The sequence below is a fragment of the Pinus tabuliformis genome, chromosome 3_2 (assembly GCF_031772625.1).
Source record: "Pinus tabuliformis cultivar Carrire ecotype Pingquan chromosome 3_2, CPIR1, whole genome shotgun sequence".
Taxonomy (NCBI): Eukaryota; Viridiplantae; Streptophyta; class Pinopsida; order Pinales; family Pinaceae; genus Pinus; species Pinus tabuliformis.
In genome coordinates, this window is record NC_142302.1 from 765,394,183 (window position 1) to 765,417,067 (window position 22,885).

At 41.2% G+C, this 22,885-nt stretch overlaps 1 protein-coding gene across 4 annotated transcripts in view; it reads right to left on the minus strand.

Moving 5' to 3' along the window:
- The window catches only part of LOC149182876 (uncharacterized), a 64,258-nt gene extending 42,461 nt beyond the window's left edge, over nucleotides 1–21,797 (minus strand). Inside the window, exons 1-3 of one of the 4 annotated variants that reach the window (XM_089416977.1) lie at nucleotides 18,633–21,797; nucleotides 17,739–17,896; nucleotides 17,451–17,557 (exon numbers count right to left, since the gene is read on the minus strand). In XM_089416977.1, the coding sequence (XP_089273103.1) occupies nucleotides 19,164–21,605 (2,442 nt within the window). In that variant the 5' untranslated portion in view covers nucleotides 21,606–21,797 and the 3' untranslated portion in view covers nucleotides 17,451–17,557; nucleotides 17,739–17,896; nucleotides 18,633–19,163. Of the gene's footprint in view, nucleotides 1–17,408; nucleotides 17,558–17,738; nucleotides 17,897–18,632 lie in introns of all 4 variants that reach the window. The other 3 variants (XM_089416975.1, XM_089416976.1, XM_089416974.1) reach the window with 3 other exon arrangements.
- Nucleotides 21,798–22,885: the final 1,088 nt, after the last annotated feature.

Sequence of the window (22,885 nt, forward strand, 5' to 3'; positions counted from 1 at the left end):
GGATAGTGGCCCTTTACAATCCCTGAAAATGCCCAAAAAACACAAGTACGAAATCCTTGGGCTAAGGCTAAATCCTTCAAGCCCTCACTACCCAAAATCACTCAGTCCAACTTCTCCTTTAATGGACTTTCCACACAGCCACCTTGTTGTAGCACCTTAGGGCTTCCCATCCCTCCTTAAACACTCGGTCCACCTATAATCTTCCCTCTTTACAAGTATGTCCTGTTGTGACTACCTCCTATAGCCCACGACCCTCACACAAGCCCCTCAATTTGCCCTTATTACCTTCTCATGGGGGGCAATTGTAACGCCTAACAGCTCATGGCCCACAAATATTGTTAAAACTGGCAACTAGGGCCATGCACCACCTTGGACAGCTCATATGATGGAGATGATATTTTTATTGGATTCCTCTTGTCGAGAGGTGCAAGATTGATCTAAAGATCATCACATTCAAACAAGTATAAATGGAGTTATGAATTTATTTCTTCTATGGACAAATTGTCAAGGTCGGCCAGAAGTCTAACGTAGGCTCATGAAGCCCAACAGACGTGTCTCTTCACCCTCAACATTGTGTATATATAGAGGAGTCATTTTCCTCATTTGGACACACATCAACACACATCTTTCTCTCTCCTCTCCTCATTGGTTTGTACAACAAACGGGAGCATCTCTTTCCTTATGCGTTGGCTTGGGTTGACTGGAAATTACAGGCTGAAAATCGCAGATCTGTTTTTGGGCTATTACAAGGACGTTGACCAGCATTGATCGAGGGTCAAACTTCAACTTTTGACTACGTTTTTCAGGCAGGAAATTCATTTTTCGTTGGTCGTAGCTATTGGCACAGAAATCGAGGTGTTTGCAGTTGTTTGACCAACATTGGCTGCAGAGTCGTTGACCGCAAAGTTTACTGTGCGTTGACCAAGTTTGACAAAGAATTTTTGGACTGTTTTGGGGTGATTTGGACTGTCTTTGGAGGTCGAGTTGACTGGGTTTGACCGAGTTGATTTGGAGGAGACTTTTTGCTAGTTTGACCAGCGTTGACTTTCTGGTTAGGGCATCCTGTTGACTGCAATTTGACTGGACTGTTTTGACAGTGTTTGGGCAAGTGAATTTTGTATATTGTATTCTCTCTGCTAAACTTTTGAAAAATAATAAGAAGATTTGATCAAAGGATTTTCCCCACATTGGGGTTTTTCCTTGGCATCTGCCAAATATTGTGTCCTCTTGTCTTGGCTTGTCTTCTACTTATTGTTTATGTTCTACGTGCATTTATTATCAATGTTAATGTGATTGCTAATCTAGAAATTGATATCGGGCTAATAAGAAATATTGAAGTAAATTGCTCTAAAGCATAGAACATACCATTGTTATCTAAAATTAAGATGGTATCAGAGCTGAGGTGAAGACAAAGCCCAAGCAAGAGTGAAGAGTAATCACTGAGATTTGTTGGACAAGGACAAGATTCAATGGCCTCCTCATTTTACTTCAAACCTGATGACAAGCTCCATGATAAGTTTGATTATCATGCATGGAAGATGTCTGTTGATTAGACTTTGGAAGAGCATGATGTTATGGACTATGTGCAAGGAAAGATTATTGAACCTCCTTCAAATGCACCGGTTGTTGCTAAGACAAAGTACATGAAAGGTGAAGTCAAAGCTAAGAAGATCATCAAGGATTCTATTCATAAGCATTTAGTTGTTACATCTCCGATTCGAACACATCTAAGGAGAGATATGACAAGTTGGTTGGTATGTTCAAAGCTAGCAATGCAAACCAATGTGAAAATTCCTAATCCTCAAGGAACCCTTACTGCAGCAAATTTTAATCTACTCCACCTACTTGATTTTTTAACATTATCAAGTTATTCTTCTAAATACTGAAGCAAATTACCTCTGCAACCTACACTAATTAAATGTTTGATCTCATGAAACAGAAAACAGAGCAAAGAACAAGATACATAGGACACTTAGTCATTTATTTCCAAAGGCACAGGAAAGGAGATAAGTTGTAAATTTGCTTGCTGATTTTTTGCTGAATAATTCTCACTGTAAAAAGGCAATTTTCAGAAATAAAGAAGAGCTCTCAAACTGGTTTCCCCAAGAGTTTTAGGGGGTTTTTCCAGGGTCAAGTTGACCAAAAATATCAATGTTTTAATGTGTATTAATGGCTGTTTTTTTATTGCTGATTTCTAATTCTGCAATTTCCAGCATTAAAAATTTCCAGAATTTGTGTTTTCAGCAATATTTATTTTTTTTCAGTCTGTTAAATGTATGGTTATGGGAATGGGCATTTAACTACATGGGAGAAATAAGGAGAAACTGAAAACCGGGGTGGGAAAACAGAAATTTTTACATGGTATCAGAGCTTGAGTGCTGAAGGGCAGTTTGGGACAGCAAAAGGAAAAATTACAGTTGCTGATTTTTCACTCAGAAAATTCCAGCAAGCTGATTTTTTCATAAACAGCAGTTTTATCTTTACTACAGCAGTGTTATTTTTCAGTTTTAGGACAGCAGGATGTCATTGGGATTGAGGGTGGAGGATAGGCTGGATGGGCACAGCGTTTGGAAGGAGAGAATGCAGAGTATCTTTGAGGAGGCAGAAGTCTGGGATATCATGGTGCATACCGCACAGAACCCTGTTGTTGTGCCCACTGATGTTACTCAGTTGGCTGAGTATAAAAAGAAGAACAATAAGGGTAAGAGGCTGATTCTAGACGGAATCAAAGACCATTGCATTCCTCATGTGAGAGGAAAGAGCAATGCCCATGAGATGTGGACAGCATTGTCCAATCTTTACCAGAGTACCAATGAGAACCGAAAGATGGTACTGAAGGAGAAGCTGAAGAACATTAAGATGGGTAATGATAGTGCAGCTGGATATCTCACAAAGATTACTAATGTGAGAGATGAGTTGGCAGCGATTGGAGAGGCCATTCCACCCACTGAGTTGGTGCGGATTGCAGTGAATGGCCTCCCCCGTTCATGGTTGAACTTTGCTGATGGGGTTTGTGCACGTGAGACCCTTCCCACATGGGAGAGGTTTTGGGATGATTGCATTCAGACAGAGATCAGGAAAGGACAGCTTGGGGCAGCCAAGCCAGTTGAGCAGGATGAGGACGTAGCACTGGTGGCAGGAGGCAAGAAAGGCAAAGGGAAGAAGCAGGCTTCCACAAGCGGTGGTGGGGGCAAAGGCAAAGGTAAAGGTAAACAGGGGAACACACAGAAGGACTATTCCAAGGTGAAGTGTTGGAATTGTCAAAAGATGGGACACTATGCAGTTGTGTGTCCAGAGAAGAAGAAGAAGAAGGGGAAGAACCAGGACGTGGCAGCTTCAGCAGAGATTGAGGACTTTGCTAGTCGTTTTGACCGAGAGTTTGCGTTCACTACGTGTGAGTCCTCTAGTGCAGGATCACCTGCCACACAGGTTCAGAGGGAGCATGCTTTTCCCTCGATTAGCGGAGCATCTACAGGTATCTGGTATGTGGACAGTGGGGCTTCACGTCACATGATAGGAGTCCGTGAGTACTTCTCAGAGCTTTCAGAGAGTGTCACTGATATCGAGGTAGTACTCGGTGATGACAGAGTTGTTAGAGCAGTCGGGGGTGGGGATAGTGACATTTCAGAGGGAGTCCAAACCTCCCTTGAAGGTGTCAGAGGTTCTTTATGTGCCAGGGATGAGGAAGAACCTCATATCCGTCTCAGCTTTGGAGGACAGAGGATATGAGGTACTGTTCAGGGGAGGACAGGTGTTGATGTATCCCAGGGGCACTCCAGCTGATTCAGCTAGAGTGATAGGTGTACGCCATGCAAAGGTGTACAAGTTTGCATTTCAGCCCCTTTTGGCATTGAGCAGTAGTACCGACAGCAGAGCTAGCAGTTCTGAGCTGTGTGAGATTTGGCACCGCAGGATGGGTCATATGTATCATGGAGCCTTGAGGACATTGCGGGAGATCACTACAGGTGTGCCAGATTTCAGTACTGATCACTTTGATACTTGCAGAGGTTGTGCGATGGGCAAGTTTGCCAAATCCCCTTTTCCCAGCAGTGACAGCAGAGCGACGGGGATACTTGATTTGATTCATTCCGATGTGAGCGGTCGGATGTCTCATGTTTCCTTGAGTGGATATGAGTACTATGTCTTATTCATTGATGATCACTCCAGGAAGACCTGGATTTATTTTTCGAAGACCAAGAGTGAGGTCTTCAAGCGGTTTCAGGAGTTCAGAGCTCTTGTGGAGACTCAGACAGGTCGAAAGATCAAGTCCTTGAGGTCGGACAATGGAGGAGAGTACACCCTTGGAGAGTTTGTTGACTATTGTGCGGAGGCAGGCATTAGGAGGGAGTTCATTGTTCCTTACAACCCCCAGCAGAACGAGGTTGCGGAGAGGAAGAACAGATCCATCATAGGGGCTGCCAAAGCCATGTTACATGATCAGGGGTTGCCATTGTTCTTATGGGCAGAGACCTGCAACACAGCTGTTTACTTGCAGAACAGGAGTCCGCATCGTGCCTTGGGGCACATGACTCCAGAGGAGGCTTTCTCTGGGAAGAAGCTTGATCTTGGTCATCTTCATATCTTTGGATGCATTACATACTCCTATATACCCAAGGAGAAGAGGACCAAACTAAAGCCCACCACAGAGAAGGGTATCTTTGTGGGCTACAGTGAGACCTCAAAGGCCTTTCGGATTTACATTCCTGCACAGAGGAGAGTTGTTGTCAGACGGGATGTGAAGTTCGAGGAGGACAGGGCCTTTAGGAGGTCACGGGAGTTAGAATATCTGGATCAGCCAAACCCTCAGCAACAGTTGAGTCAGTCGCAGGGATCCAGTGGGCAGGGATCAAGAGGATCCGGAGGTACATCTATGAGGATGTCAGGTCCATCAGTGAGCAGTGGCTCATCGAGCCAGAGGGGTGGTGCTCCGGGCAGCATGCAGAGCAGTTCACTAGGGAGTCCACTGATGGACAGTTCACACGGTACCTCAGCTTCTACAGGTTCAGGTGCAGGCAGAAGGACAGCAGACAGACAATCAGGAGTTCAGGCTACTGATGATGATGAGGAGGAGGAGTTTCATTCTCCTATGGGAGAAGCATGCTCAGGGAAGAGGAAGCCCAAGTGGCTTCAGGACACCTTGAGAGATGCCACATCTGTTGCTGAGCCGAAGAGGCCGGTCAGAGAGAGTAGACCACCTGAGAGGTTTTGTAGTTATATGGCGATGGTTACCAGCATCCTTGACTCTGAGCCTTCTAGCTATGAGGAGGCAGCTAGCCAGCAGGTCTGGAGAGAGGCCATGCAGGAGGAGTATTCTTCTAACATGAAGAATGATGTTTGGGAGGTGGTGCCGAGGCCTGAGGGCAAATCCGTGGTTACTTCCAGATGGCTTTACAAGGTAAAGCATGTTGCAGATGGAAGCATTGAGAAATTCAAAGCGAGGTTTGTGGCTAGAGGGTTCTCCCAGGTAGAGGGAGTTGATTATGAGGAGACCTTCGCTCCCGTGGCTCGATATACTTCGATCCGCTCCATTATATCGATAGCAGCAGAGATGGGTTGGAAGATCCACCAGATGGATGTGAAGACCGCATTTCTCAATGGCTTCATACAGGAGGAGGTGTACATTGAGCAGCCACAGGGCTTTGAGGTGCATGGGAAGGAGTCCCATGTGTGCAGACTGAAGAAGGCCCTTTATGGCCTGAAGCAAGCTCCCAGAGCTTGGTACTCCAGGATAGATACATATTTGCAGGGGATGGGTTTCACAAAGAGTGAGGCAGATCCGAACCTTTACTTTATTGTGATTGGTGAGGAGCCTCTCATTCTGGTACTGTATGTGGATGACTTGATCATTACAGGTGCAGAGAGACTCATAGAGCACTGCAAGAGAGATCTTGCGGCGGAGTTTGAGATGAAGGACATCGGCTTGATGCATTACTTTTTGGGTTTGGAGGTGTGGCAGGAGGAGGGGCATTTCTTCCTGGGGCAGGGGAAGTATATTGTGGACATCCTTAGCAGATTCCACATGGAGGATTGTAGACCCATGTCGACACCGATGATCACCAACTGGAAGAAGCTTCATGCTTCGGATTCCGAGTTGGTGGATCCCACATTGTACAGGCAGCTGATTGGTTCCTTGATGTATTTGGTCAACACTAGACCAAATATCTGTTTTGCAGTCAACACGATGAGTCAGTTTATGTGTGAGCCTAGGAAGGTTCACTGGGTGGCTGCAAAACACATTTTGCGGTACTTGCAGGGGACAGTGGATTATGGTCTGGACTACAGGCAGGGAGATGGAGTGAGATTGGCAGGGTACACTGATTCTGATTGGGCAGGTTGTGCTTCTGATAGGAAGAGCACTTCAGGGTGTTGTTTTGGGTTGGGTTCAGCAGTAGTGTCATGGTTCAGCCGGAAGCAGCAGTCAGGAGCACTGAGTTCAGCGGAAGCAGAGTATATGGCAGCCAATCTAGCTAGTTGTGAGGCTATCTGGCTTCGCAAGATGTTGTTTGGCTTATTTGGTCAGCCGTTGAGACCTTCAGTGATTTACTGTGATAATCAGAGTTGCATTAAACTCACGGAGAATCCAGTATTTCATGACAGGTCAAAGCATATTGGGATCAGATATCATTTCATCAGAGACTATGTTCAGAAGGGAGCTGTGAAGCTTGAGTATATTTCCACTGATGAGCAGGTTGCAGATATTCTTACCAAAGCCTAACCACGGGGCAAGCATGTCTACTTCAGAGACAAGATGGGTGTGGTGAGGAACACCTTCCTCGGTAAGAGGGAGTGTTGAAATTTGGTACCGGAGGACAGGTGGTTCCCTAAGGCTTTGATCTTTGGCCTAGGGAAAAGTGTCCAAAAGAATTTAATTTTTCTCCTAAAGTAACTTTATAATTTTATAAAGTTAAATCTAATTTAAAAGTGACTTTAAGTGATAAAGTTACTAAGTCTAATTTTAAAGTAACTTTTATAAAGTAAATGAAAAATTAGAAAGGAAAAGTGACTTTGGAAATAAATGACTAAGTGGGTCTTTATTGAAGTGGGGTGAATTAAAAAATAGAAAGTGAAATTTAAATGAGCATTTAATCTCAGCCATTGATCTAAATCTATTTCAGCCATTGGATTTAGAGATCACCCAAAAGTCACTTGGAGTTATATTAAAGGAAGAAAAGGAGGAAAAGGTCATTCATTCTTTTATGAGCAGATTGGGAGAAGGAGAGCAAGAGAGCAAGAGAGATTTCTGAGCAGGGAGGAGAAGGAGTCAGCAGCTTGGCACACATTCCAAGGCAGCAGTTGAGCAGATTTGTACAGCTGATTCAGCACATAGTGAAAGGCAGATTTTTGCACAAAAATCGAGGAGCAGTTTGCTGATTTTTCTGCACACAAAATGGAGGTCGTACAGCATTTATTGTTGTCCTGTTTGCTGTAATTTCCAGATTGTTGTGAGGCACAGGAAAGGAGATAAGTTGTAAATTTGCTTGCTGATTTTTTGCTGAATAATTCTCACTGTAAAAAGGCAATTTTCAGAAATAAAGAAGAGCTCTCAAACTGGTTTTCCCCAAGAGTTGTAGGGGGTTTTTCCAGGGTCAAGTTGACCAAAAATATCAGTGTTTTAATGTGTATTAATGGCTGTTTTTTGATTGCTGATTTTTAATTCTGCAATTTCCAGCATTCTGAAAAATTTCCAGAATTTGTGTTTTCAACAATATTTATTTTTTTCAGTCTGTTAAATGTATGGTTATGGGAATGGGAACTTAACTACATGGGAGAAATAAGGAGAAACTGAAAACCAGGGTGGGAAAACAGAAATTTCTACACTACTATCCTCAACAATGACCGGATTCCAGGTTTTGATGAATTGTTTACTACATGTACTCAAGAAGAAACAAGGATGATGGAGAGAGACATGCCTTCAAATAGAAATGATCCTACTGCATTCTCTGCTCATGCTAAAAGGAAGAACAATGCAGGTTCAAAGAAGCAATGTCAAGGAAGACTGGGATTCAAAGATGGAAGAAAGGGTAGATGCTTCATTTGTAACAGGTTTGGCCACTATGCTAGGGAGTGTCCTAATAGAAGGGATACACTTCGGGATGATGACAACAACAACCGCAACAATTTCAGGGACAACAACAACTGCAACAATTTTAGGGCAACAACAATCAAAGGAATGGCAGGTTCAACAACAAAGGAAAAAGGAATGCTCCCACTACTCAACATGGAAATGGTCGACCTCCCAAAAGATCAAGAAACTCCAAGTATGATGAATCTAATGTTGTAGATAACAAGCAAAAAGAATTCTATCTTATATCTGCCCTCTCTACTGCCTCTCCTCCAAATACCTTGGGAAATTGGTTGATTGATAGTGGTGCCTCAAGGCACTTCACTGGGTATAAGGAGGCTCTTTCAAATCTGATAGAAAAATATACAAATTTGGAAATCATTCTTGGGGACAATGCCACCTATCCCATGAAAGGAGTTGGGAATGTTACTCTTCAATTGAATCAAGGTAACATCATTAATCTACAAGAAGTACTATATGTACCTGATCTAAAGAAGAACCTGGTATCTATCTCGACAATGGAGGACAAAGGATTCAAGGTGGCATTCATTGATGGAAAGGTACGTGTTTGGAAAAGAAATTTCAAAGAAGCATTTACTTTTGGATTCAAGGTTGATAGCCTATATCAAGTTGGAGGAAGTCCATTGGGAGCTATGTCTTGCGACACATCTCTTCAATCTGAATTATGGCACCAGAGGTTTGCTCATATACATTATAAGGCTCTACTCAATGCAAGGAAGATGGTGACAGGCATGCATGAATTTAAAGTAGAACATGAAGGTGTTTGTCAGGAATGTGTCAAAAGAAAACATACAAGGGGACCATTCCCCTCAAGTGATAGCAAGACTACCGATATTTTGCAATCGGTTCATTCTGATCTATCTAGTATGTTGCTAGTGACATCTTTGGGAGAATATTTATATTATTCTATCTTTGTGGATGACTTCTCTCGCAAATCTTGGATTTATTTGACGAAGTGTTCACATGGTTCCGCTCTTTCAAAGCCTTAGTTGAAAATCAAACAGGGAAGAAGATCAAAATATTGAGGATTGATAATGAAACCAAATATGAATCAAATGAGTTCAATGACTATTGTAGAGAAGTTGGCATTAAGAGGGAGACTACTACCACATATACTCCTGAGCAAAATGGTGTTGTTGAAAGGAAGAATTGTTTTATTATAGAAGCCAATCGTGCCATGCTTCATAATCAAGGCCTTCCGAAGTTCCTATGGGAAGAAGCTGCCAACACTCCCGTGTATGTTCAAAATAGATGCCCTCATCAAGCATTGGACTTCAAAACTCCTGAAGAAGTTTTCACCGGTAAGAAACCTAATGTTTCTCACTTTAGAATTTTTGGTAGCCCCGTGTATTTTCATGTGGCGAAAGAAAAAAGAAGCAAATTGAATGCATCTAGGAAGAAGGGAACATTTGTGGGCTACAGTGAAACTTCAAAGGCATATAGAATCTATGTGTGTGGTCAAAGAGAAGTGGAGATAATTCATGATGTCACCTTTGATAAAGATGTTGCCCTTGGGAAGATTAGGAACCTTCCTATTCCAAGGAAGGACAAATAAGCAGATACAGGAAAGCAAGGAGAGCGCAGGATAAGCTGATGCCCGATGTTAAAGAACCAATGAATCCCATTGATCCACCTCCTGATGAGCCCTCCTCCTCAAAAAGGAGACCCTCATGGCTTAGGGACACTCTCGAAGATGTCGAGAGACATATTGCACCCAGGGGAACTTTTTGTGAAAGTAAGAAGCCGAATAGGTACCAAGGGTACTTAGCTGCCATGAGCACCATTGTTCAAACTGAGCCTTGCACATTCGAAGAAGCTGTGAAGCACCAAGTTTGGAAGGATGCTATGAACGAAGAGTATGAGTCGATTATGAAGAATGATGTCTGGGATGTGGTCCATAGAGCCAAAGAAGAATCTATTGTCACCTCGAAATGGCTCTAAAAGATCAAGCATGGACCTGATGGAAGTGCTGAAAAGTTGAAGGCCAAGTTTGTTGCTTGAGGTTTTTCTCAAAAGGAAGGTGTGGACTATGACGAGATATTTGCACCAGTTGCCCGATATACGACCATTCGTTTGATCATTGCCCTTGTTGCCTCTCAAGGATGGAATTTACATGAAATGGATGTCAAGACCGCCTTCTTGCATGGTTCACTGAAGGAGGAAGTCTATGTAGAACAACCCGAGTGGTTCGAAATTCTAGATCGAAAGACACATATATGCAAGTTGAAGAAAGTCCTCTATGGGTTGAAGCAAGCTCCTTGGGCTTGGTATGAAAGGATCAACAGTTATCTGATGAAGCTGGGTTTTACAAGTGAAGTTGATCTGAACATTTATTTTAAGGATGAAAATGATAGACCTCTCATCTTGGTACTTTATGTGGACGATCTCTTTGTGACAGGTGCACACCCTCTTATTTATCAATGCAAGAGGGAGTTGGCTTCCAAATTCGAGATGAAGGACCTAAGATTGATGCACTACTTCCTAGGCTTGGCGGTCTGGCAAAAGCGAGGTGAGATTTTCCTTTCCCAAGAAAAATACATTGTGAAGCTACTTGAAAGATGCGAGATGGTGGATTGTAAGTCCGTGACTACTCCGATGGAACTTAACTTCAAGAAGTTATGTGAAAGTGTTGTTGGGCCCGAGCTGGGAAATCCTTTTGAGAATCGTCAACTCATGGGGGCTTAATGTTCTTGGTGAACTCCCGTCCGAACATATGTTTTGCAATGAATACATTGAGTCAATTCATGGTCGAGCCTCATCACATACATTGGATTACTGCCAAGAATCTCTTGAGATATCTTCGGGGCACAATCACCTATGGACTGAGATACATTGTCGGGAATTTGAGGCTCCATGGTTATTCTGATGCTAACTGGGCTGGCAGTGTGGTGGATCGTAAGAGCACATCGGGATGTTGCTTCTCACTAGGTTCTACTTCGATATATTGGATGAGCAGGAAGCAGAAATCGGTTGCTTTGAGCACCGTTGAGGCCGAATATATTGCTGCTAGTATGGCCTCCTGTGAAGCTGTTTGGTTGAGGAAGTTCTTTACTGAGCTGTTTGGGCATGTGCTCGATACCACCGTAATCCACTGGGACAACCAAAGTGGGATTCGTCTTTCTAAGAATCCTGTGTTTCGTGACCGCTCCAAGCATATTGATATCAAGTACCACTTTATCCGGGATATGGTACAACGAGGAGCAATAAGGCTCCATCACATTGGGACTGATGAACAGATCGTAGATATTCTTACAAAGCTCCTGGGTAAGGTCAAATTCTTAACCTTTCGTGAACGACTTGGAGTCATGGAGAGACCCTCTTATGAGGGTCCCATTTGAGTTGGATATTGAGCTCTGGGAGCTCTGAGGGGCTTGGGGGTACTTCTTGGAGCTATGAGCGACCATAGGGTGATTGGTTCACCTTCCCCTAGTGGTGCGCTGTGTATAGGGTGAGTGGTTCACCTTCCCCTGTGATACCCCATGATGGTGGATATATGCATAGGATGAGTGGTTCACCTTCCCCTATGATACTCCATGATTAGGATGAGTGGTTCACCTTCTCCTGCCGATACATCCTACCCATGCAATCTGGGACTTATGGGAAGTACCTCTCATTTGGCCAATGGGTAGGGAAATGAGGATAGGGACCAAGTAACACTGATAGACCTAAGTTGCAGGAAACGCAGGGGTAGAGGGCGTTTCAGGTGGGGAAACGAAACGAAACTCGTTTCCGCGTACCGTACGGCCTGGAAACGCGCTTCCGGCCGTACGGTCACGTTTCCCGAAATGGAAACGTGGCCGTACGGGCCCCGTTTCCCCAAAAAAATCACTTGTTTTTTAAATTTTTTTTTTCTAATTTGTTTTTAATTTTTTTTAGGGTTTCTAAGCTGTTCTAGAAACCATTTCTAAAGTTATAAAAGAGCAGTGTCTCTCATTCTCTCATCACACTATTCAGCAAGGAGTTTCTCTTGGAGATTGGCAGTTGTTTCAGCTAGGGTGTTTTGAGCAGTGAGCAAAGTAGATTTCAGCAGCGGGAGAAAGAGATTTCAGCAGCAAGAGAAGGAGATTTCAGCAGGAGATTTCTGTAGCAGCAGATTTGGCTCAGCTACAGCCATATTTCTCTTCTCTTTTCTGGCATTTCCGGGTAGTTTCAACCACAGAAAATTAATTTGGGTAAGCCACATTCATTTTGTTAGTTTTTTCTTACTATTTCTTCAATTTTTCTAGGGTTTATGCAGCTAAAAATATGAAAAACGTTTTTTATTTATAGATTTGTTTTTTAAATTTATTTTTGCAGCAGATTTGGCTCAGCTACAGCCATATTTCTCCTCTTTTCTGGCATTTTAGGGTAGATTCAGCCACAGAAAATTAATTTGGGTAAGCCACATTCATTTCTTAGTTTTTTTCTTACTATTTCTTTAATTTTTCTAGGGTTTATACAGCCAAAAATATGAAAAACGTTTTTATTATTTACAGATTTGTTTTTTTAATTTATTTTTGCAAATTTGCAGCAATGGCTTCCAGCCAAAGTGCAGCTGCAACTTCAAACCCTAGGGCCAACCCAAGGGCTGAATATTATCCTCTTTGGAGGCATGTGACGAAGCTTCAAAAATGTGGAGGTGGTGGCTCATGGGAATGGCGATGCACTCTTTGCAATAATATGTACAAGGGTTCCTACCCAAGAGTGAAGGCGCATCTATTGCATGGAGGAGGACAGGGGATTGTGGGTTGCACAAAAACATCAGATCCGTTGGTAAGGAGGGCATATCAAAGAGAGCAAGATGAGGCGGATGGTACTAAGAGAAGGCATGATGACCTTACTCAAGCTCCATCTAACATTGAGCCAAGGATTGTAGCTGAAGCAAGAAAGAGGAGAGTTGGTCACACTCCAGAACATGAACAACCAGCACCCAAACATACCAGAGGCTCAGGGGCATCCCATTCAGTTCAGGATAGCAGAATTGCTAGATTGGTGAATGTGCAAGCAAGAGAAGAAGCTGATTCCAGAGTGGCCAGGTGCATTTATGCATGTGGTATCCCATTCAATGTTGTTCACTCTCCTTACTGGCAAGATATGATAAGGGCAGTTAACAAAGCTCCTCAAGGGTACAAGGGGCCCAACTATGAGAAAGTCAAAACCCAGCTTCTCAGAAATGAGAAGGAACTTGTGGAGGACATTTTAGCTCCAATTCGTTCTTCCTGGAGTAGCTCTGGGGTTACCATAGTCTCAGATGGTTGGACAGATATGAGGCGCAGACCATTGATAAATATCATTGCCACTTCCCCCAAAGGAGCAATGTTTATCAAGGCAGAAGACTGCTCAGGAGAGGTGAAAGATGCACAGTTCATTGCTGATGTTATTATAAAAGCTATTGAACAAATAGGGCCTAACAGGGTGGTGCAAGTTATCATGGATAATGCACCAGTTTGCAAAGCTGCAGGTTTAATTATTGAGGGGAGGTATGACCACATCTTTTGGACACCATGCATTGTCCATAATCTGAATCTGATCTTAGAGGAGATCGACAACAAAGTTTCCTGGATAAAGGAAGTCACAGGGGAAGCAAGGGAGATTATCAAATTCATCACCAACACCACCAGTCTCAGGCCATATTTCGAGAGTACTCCAAATTGGAGTTGTTAAAAGTTGCTGAGACAAGATATGCCTCAAACTTCGTGATGTTGCGCCGCCTTGTTGAGGTTAAGCATGCATTAGTTTCTATGGTGGTGAGTCAACTTTGGATTGAGTGGAGACAAGCAGATTCAGAGCGGGGATCTATGGTGCGTAGATTGTGCCTTGATGAGGATTGATGGAGCAAGGTAGATTTCTTGCTAAAGTTCACAACCCCTGCATTTGAGCTTCTCTGGAGTGCTGACACTGACCAACCTTTCTTGGGAGAGGTATATGATGGCATGGATTCCATGGTTGAGAAAACTATGGAAATCATTTCGCAGGAGTCTCCACAACTTCTGTTTGTTGATGATCATTTTGCTGGTTTGATCAAGAAAATCATTGTTGACAGGTGGAACAATTTCAATACACCATTGCACACTTTAGCACATGCTTTGAACCCCAAATTTTATGATGAGGAGCTTATTGCTAAAAGCAATGGGAAGAGGAAGGCACCCCATAAGGATAGAGAGGTGGCTACTGGGGTGAAAAAAGCACTTATGAAAATGTTTCCTTCTCATCTACATAGGGAGGTAAAGGAGGAATTTGCCAGTTTTGCTGCAGGAATAGATGATTATGCAGATATATCAGCTTTGGAGGAGAGAAGCACCATGAATCCAGTTAGGTGGTGGATTTGTCATGGAGCAAATGGTGTACATTTGCAAAGCCTTGCCATTCGTATTCTTTCACAAGTGGCAAGCTCTTCATCAGCAGAAAGGAATTGGAGCACTTATGGTTTTATTCATTCTGTGAAGCGCAATAGGTTGGGCTCACAGAAAGCAGAGGATCTTGTTTATGTGCACTCCAACCTTCGCCTTGCATCTCGTAGGGGTCCAGAATACAACAGTGGTCCTTCTAAAGAATGGGATGTGGATGCAGAAAATCCTGATTTGGATCTCTCTCTTGCTGCCCTGAATATTGAGGACGATTCTAGAAGTGGAATTGGTGCATCATCTTCTTCAGCACCACCATCCACTGTTGAGCATTCTGCTGCTTCTATTTTTTATGAGGATTGTTATGATGAGGATTAGTCTTTTGTGACTTGTCTCTATAGTTCTTGCAGCCTTATAGTCTTTATTGTACTTGCAGCCTCATATAATAATATAAATAAACGCTGATTTTGGATTTTCCAGTTCCTATATTTTTATTTTCATTATGTGATGACTCATGAGTAAATGTGATGTAAATTTAATCTTAATATTAAAATGTTTAAGTAAATGTATCATTAATGCTTTATGATTGCACATATATATATTAATAATTTTTAAATATTTTTAATATATATATATATATATATATATATATATATATCGCGTTTCCCCGTTTCCAAAATTTGGGGAGGTCGCGTTTCGTTTCGCTTCCGGTTTCCAAAACTCGTTTCCGTTTCCCCGTTTCGTGCAACTTAGTGATAGACGTATCGTGTACTACCGTACTCCCTATGTTAGGATGTTTGATATTGATTTGGAATCAATGGAGAGTGGTATGATACACTCTCGATCATTTCTTCTTCATTATTTCTTCATGGTTCAGTAGGGATGACAGGGATGGTACAGATTGACAGATGGTTTGGCAGGTGGAGTTCTCCCTAGTTGAGAGGGAGTGTTAAAATTGGGAACTAGGACAAACTCCACCTTGGACAGCTCATATGATGGAGATGATATTTTTATTGGATTCTTCTTTCCAAGAGGTGCAGGATTGATCTAAAGATTATCTCATTCTTACAAGTATAAATGGATTTATGAATTTATTTCTTCTATGGACAAATTGTCAAGGTCGGCCAGAAGTCTAATGTAGGCTCATGAAGCCCAACAGACGTGTCTCTTCATCCTCAACGTTGTGTATATATAGAGGAGTCATTTTCCTCATTTGGACACACATCAACACACATCTTACTCTCTCCTCTCCTCATTGGTTCGTACAGCAAACAGGAGCATCTCTTTCCTCATGCGTTGACTGGAAATTACAGGCTGAAAATCACAGATCTGTTTTTGGGCTATCACACGGACATTGACCGAGGGTCAAACTTCATATTTTGACTGTGTTTTTCGAGCAGGAAATTGGTTTTTCTTAGGCCGCAGCTCCTGGCACAGAAATCAAGGTGTTTGCAGTTGTTTACCAGTGTTGACTGCAGAGTTGACTGTGTTGACCATGTTTGACCAAGAATTTTTGGACTGTTTTGAGGTGATTTGGATTGTCTTTGGAGGCTGAGTTGACTGGGTTTGACCGAGCTGATTTGAAGGTGACTTTCTGCTGGTTTGACCAGCATTGACTTTCTTGTTAGGGCATCCTATTGACTGCAGTTTGACTGGAATGTTTTGACAGTGTTTGGGAAAGTAAATTCTGTATATTGTACTCTCTCTCTTTCCGCTGAACTTTTGAAGAATAATAAGAAGATTTGATCAAAGGGTTTTCCCCACATTGGGGTTATTCCCTGGCATCTACCAAATATTGTGTCCTCTTGTCTTGGCTTGTCTTCTGCTTATTGTTTATGTTCTATCTGCATTTACTATTAATGTTAATGTGATTGCTAGTCTGGAAATTGATATCAGGCTAATAAGAAAAATTGAAGTAAATTTCTCTAAAGCATAGAACATACCATTGTTATCTAAAATTAACAAATATCTTTCCCCAGCTAGGTCCTGTAGACCTTTCACAACCTCAGCCTGCTTCCTTCTACTGTGGCTTGAGCAAAACAGGCCTTCTCTGCCTTTGCACAGGCCTCGGCCTGTTGCTCCTTGTTGCAGCCTGTTCCCAACCACAGTTCCAGACCTTTCTAGGGCACGAACTGCCTTTAATGCCCTCAACTGCTCGCCTCCTCCTTGTGCCCTTTTCCTTCCTTCCCCTAAGAATAACCTAACGGCCTCCTTCAAGATTTTTCCTAACAGATTTGCCCCATGAACTAATTTACTCACATCCTTCAAAAGTACCTTGCTGCTCCTTTGCAGGTCTACAGTTTCCTCAGCAAATCAGAACCCCAATCAAGAAGAAACATTTGTTATTCTCCTCTCCAAAAAAAAATTCAAGCCTCTCCATTGGCTTCTAATTTCAAAGGCTGCAAGACCATGGCTTATCAGAATACCATGGGTCTACAAGTACAATGCCCCATCACTTAGCTCATACACTCATACAATCACTTCCATGAGTGTTTTCTTCTCACATACCCAGCGCCAAGGGCACATGAGTATCTCCCGATGCTACCAAGATTTCACATAATTGAGCTCAAAGAAAGAATCTCACAATAACACGATATGATATTATCAAAAAATAAAAGATGCATCTATTACAATGGAGTTCACACCCTTATATATGATTGCTCAGTAAGTCATTTCCACTTACGAATGTGGGATAGACTGCTCTATACAAAGTGAATAAAAGCATAAACTATAACCTAAACTCATAAATTAACTTTAATAGAAATGTAAGCTATATATCCTAACATAACCTCTATAACAGGACTCAACATGATGGAATTTTAGGCATATCACATGATACATCACAAGTAAGTTCAAAAACTCCGAATTAAATAACTTTCTACAAATAGTTTGGGAATAACGATGGCATATCATATTGAAATGATGTATTGAAACCTATGAGAACTTCAATATCCATGAAATTTCATTATTCAAATTTTCATAAAATAAGTTTGAATTTTTACATTATGACTGGAGTCCAGTATAAGGGACTAGATCAACCTTACAACTTTGCGCACAGGTGAATTATCAGCTATGATTTGCACCATATAAGAGGGCCCAACGATCTTGATAATGTCATGGAGAAATTCAGCAATGTCATATGCCTTTATATCTAGAAATATATCATTTACCGTCAAAATAATGGTATGATTTACCTAAGAATGAGATGCGTCAATGGCCTATATTTCCCACTTGTTAAGCCATAAGACAAGGAAAACCACTAAATTTATCTAAAATTTTAAAAATGACCTATCAAACAATACCGTCTTATTTGCAAGTGGCTTAGTTCAGACCTTTTTTTCATAATGTGGGCTCTTTTATTCTCTGACAGTAATAAAAATCGCCAGCAACATGTCATGCCAATAGAGGAGAGGAAGCCACGCTAAACAAAACTCCAAATGCTCTTTGGCGACCTGAAACTGTTTTGTGCACTGCTCCATCTCATCTTTACCTATAACGTAATCCATTGAATAATAACGAAAAGAGAGATATCAGTACCACTAGTGTAACCAGATCATTGATCTAAAAATAGCATTCTACATTATTCAGCGTCACTGCAATACCTCTCACACTCAAATTTCAATAGAGCTCATGGTGTAAAGTCCGACTGCATGTGAGTTTTCCAAAAAGATGACTAGCAGATGATCTTTCCTTTTTTTATTGCCAGGTCCCTCAAGATGTGTACCGGTCACACAATTTTTAAGTTTAAAAAAAGGGTCTGGTTGATGAAGATCTTGTTGTATTGGAAATTGTGACTGGAAGCTTAAAAAGATAGCCCGTTGAAAGAGTCTCAAGTGGCCTTCCTTGCAGAAAGAATATTTTCAGGAACTGGCGGTGTTTAGTGGTTTGTCTAGAGGGTTCAGATCACTGCCAAACCAACAAGTTCTACTTTCAACATGAGTGATAGGCCATGGCAAACCAATAGAAGGTACACCAGTGATAGTTGCCTGGGGGACTTTGTCCTCACATTGCAGATTCTACTTTATATATGAGAATGAAGGCACAGCAGTAAAGGGCTCCAAAATGACAGGAAGTTTAGGAAGTTGTAGTCAATTCAAATATGTTTAGGGACTTCGTGCTATTAAGCCCAATATTTCCATTTGCAAATACAGACTCCATACTATTAAGAAAGAACCTTAATATGCTAATTAAAATACTAGAAAAAAATAGAAAGAGGTAAGAATTACCCGATTAGACTTCTCGTTAATTGGATCCCTCGGAATTTAACTTGGTGTGTAAAAGCTGCAATCAGGAGCTTTTGTTTGCGAGAATACTTCACTGGCTGTAGCAGTCTTTGTATTCATTGTGTTGTTCAGCACCATGCTTCCTAAAAGTGACCTTCACCGCAAGGCCAATTGACTAGCCATTGTATGCATCAGAACCAGACACAAAGCCCTTTAAGACCATCTCATTATGCATCTTGTGAACTTCTTGAACAGTGCCTTTCTTGTCAAGCCCGTCGATGAGCACATTCTGAATAGGGGCCGTTGTCAAAAGTTCTCTTTCTGCCATCTCCTCATAAAGTTTTAGAGCCTCGTACGGTTTGGCTTCCTTACAGTATCTCTTAATGAGGATATTGTATGCAACATGATCCACACACAAACCATTTCTTTGCATCTTCAAAAAGAGTTCATGAGCTTCTTGTGTTTTCCGTTTCTTGCAAAGGACAGAAATAAGTTCAGTATAAGTGAATTTGTTAGGAACAAGAGCTTTCCTTATCATTTCATCTTGTGAACTTCTTGAACAGTGCCTTTCTTGCCAAGCCCATCAATGAGCACATTCTGAATAGGGGCCGTTGTCAAAAGTCCTCTTTCTGCCATCTCCTCGTAAAGTTTTAGAGCCTCGTGCGGTTTGGCTTCCTTAAAGTATCTCTTAATGAGGATATTGTATGCAACATGATCCACACACAAACCATCTCTTTGCATCTTCAAAAAGATTTCATGAGCTTCTTGTGTTTTTCGTTTCTTGCAAAGGACAGAAATAAGTTCAGTATAAGTGAATTTGTCAGGAACAAGAGCTTTCCTTATCATTTCATCATGTAACTCAAAAGCTTCAGATATCCAACCAGGTTTGCAAAGTCCATTTATAAGCAAATTGTAAGTAACAACATCAGGTTTGAAACCATTTGCAATCATTTCAAACTTTAGCTTGAAAGCCTCTGAGATATTGCCTTCTTTGCAAAAACCATGAATGAGTGCATTGTACGTAAAAACATTTGGCACCAAGCCGAATGCAGCCATTTCATCACGCAATCTAAAAGCCTCTGTAATATTTCCCATGTTGCAGTGCCCATCAATGAGAGCATTAAAAAATACATGATCTGGATTGATAGCACTTTCAAGCATTCTCTGAAAATAAGTATTTGCTTTACTAAGATCTCCATGCTTGCAAAGACCTCTAATAATTATTTTATAAGAGACAAGATCTGGCGCAAGTCCTGCATCTATCATGTTCGCATACATCCTGCAGGCCTGTTGTAGTTCACCTTCTCTACAAAATCCATTAATAAGTACGTTGTAAGTAATTAAATCGGGTAGGAGATCCCTTTTTATCATTTCCCCAACCAGTTTGAAAGCATATCCCATATTTCCTTCCAAAACAAATCCATTGATAAGCACATTGTATGCAACAGTATCTGGCAAGACTCCTCTTCCTATCATTTCTTTCCACAGCTCTACTGCCCCTTGCATGTTGCCCTCGAAGCAGCACCCGTTAATCAGGATGGTGGAAGTAACTAAGTTAGAGGTCTTATGCCGGTCCAATATTTCAATTGAAAGCTTCTTTGCCTCCTCCATCCGGCCTCTTTTGCAAAGCCCATTAATGAGTATATTACATGTAAAATGATTGGGTTGGAAACCATTTTGCACCATTGTATACACTAATGCGAGTGCCTTTTCCACCTCGCCTCTCCTGCAGTACCCGCCCATCAATGTATTATACGTGACACGATCGGGACAAAGACCGATCTCAAAAATATCCTTTAGAAGCTCATTTGCCCCCTCCATATCACCCAACTTACAATGCCCATTCATGAGAGTATTATAAGTAAATAGATCGAGACGAAGACCCTTCCTGACCATCTCGTCTTTAATTCTAAAAGCAGCCCCAATTTTGCCTTTCCTACACAAAACATTTATTTGAGCATTGTATTTGATCACTGTAAGTCGATGACCATGAGAAACATGCTTCATAGCAGCGCTTTTTATGAATCTATTACTCCTCGCGGAAAAATCTGAACCGGCAGAAGAAATGTTGGTCTCCTGACACAGTTCAATACCCTCTTCCTTCTTTGTACCTACTAGTTTCAATTCCTCCCTTCCATCCTTGTAATAATCCCCATTCATTGGCATTTTACAGTTTAAATCAAAAAACAAACCACCGATTCCCTCTTTCCTCCTACATTTACAGCCCAAACTCCTAGATTTAACCCAATACATTTCTCTAGTGCTCCTCGATTTTTTCTCCTGCACCATCGTAATGTCAAAATCTGAAAACAGCCCTACTTTCTTCAGACTTATCAACAGATTATTGTAACTCCTATCAGAATGACCAAACCCACACCCACATATGACATTAAACACTGCAATAACCTCATCAAACATCTTAGCCCTGGTTAACAAATCAATCAGCATATCCAAAACCATTGAATTCTGACATTCATTCACCAAATACTGAGCAGTTTCCAACACTGAATCCTTACCCTTTTCCATCACAAAACGCTGAAGTAAAGCCTGGGCATATGCCCACATTCTACTTCTGCTCACAATATCGATTGTAACACAATACGATTCAACTGTGTGTTGAAACCCTAGCTGTTTTCCTATCCATAGAAAAAACTCCAGAGCAACTCGTGGTTCGTCTTTATATCTTGACAGCACTGTGACGACTCGGGAAGCCGTCAATCTGGGCACCATATTTTGTAGAAGATTCCATTGATTGTGACGCAGAAACCCGCAAACTTGATCCACGATATCAGACTCTGAGGGTTTTGACGGCGAGACTTCATTGCTTTCTGCCTGAAAACCATTGTTGTATGTCGAATCTGTTTCTGACAGGATATTGAAAGAACAGTAGCAGATTTGTGACGGATGTGAAGTGAAATTTATAGTTTTACAGTAAATGGAAGGATTTCTGAATGCGATTGGGAGCATTTTCCTCATTGTCTAGTGCATCCATCACAATGCAGTCTGCTCGATAGGATTTTCTGTCAAGGAATTGGTTAAAATTTAGCGGTCGTATAAGTGATTAGTCTAGATTTGGCCGGAGTAATTTACCAATGGCCTCTGTAGGTAACGTTAGGGACACCTTCTTTGGTAATATTGATTTCTTGAGAAGGTGTGGCCTAATTCTAATTAAGTCAATGATAAGCATGGCGTGTGTTAGAGTAAAAAGTTGCAGGGTAAAGCTTAATTCATGACATTTCCTCGGCGTTCATGTCTTACCATGCAAATTTTGAAGTAGTTTGTTAAATAATATAATTTATTAACTTGAATTTATTATTACAAGTTATATTTATATAGGGATAAATTAATTATTTATATATATATGAGGATTTATATTTATAGTAATTTCAGATTATTAAGTGTGAAGAGAGATTAAATCTAAAGTGTAAATTTTTTTTTTAAGTGTAAAATTTGAGGAAAAATTTACACCTTAAGAGATTTAATCTTTTTTGGCATTTGATAAATCTAGAATTAACATGGATCTAGTGTATATAAACTATTTTATTTGTTCTTTTTATTTTTATTTAACCAAGTCAAAATGTCTAGATGACATAACATAACAGGACATTACAACATTTCTTCCATATTGCCCTGTAGAGTGTCTCTCAGTGCAACAAAAACAAAACAAAAAAAACTTTTATTTCTAGAAGACAAAAAATACACATTATTGGATCAGTTTAAAAAGTATTGATCAAAGAGGAGTCCAAAAAAGAAACATAGATCAACTAAATCATTCATACAAGTGTTAAAGATGAAATTCCATGGCTATGGTCTCTTGTCCATCTAGTACCTCATAAATACCAAAGGACCCTGATGGAAGTTGTAAAGCTTTCTTAGATAAGGTGTCCGCTTTCATGTTTAGCTCTCAGAAAATATGTGGCTGAATACCAATCAAGCTTCCCTAATTCCTTGTTGATATGATTCAGAATGTGTTCCAGGCAAGGGGTATCAGTGACTGCCTTTCTTTCTTCATCAATTTTGAATCTCCCATAATCTGTAACTTCTTATTTTTCTTATAATTTTCCACATATAACAACGTCCATAGGGTTGTAAGCTTTGCTTTCGTGTTCGTGCCCAGTCCAGGGGAGTAGCGAATCAACATATGGTGGTTTTGATGAAAATATATGACAACACGGACACCACATATGGGAGGATATCCCTGACTAGCCCCATCAAAGAAGGCCCAAGGAAAGTTTAGGAGAAGAGGAGGCATGAAT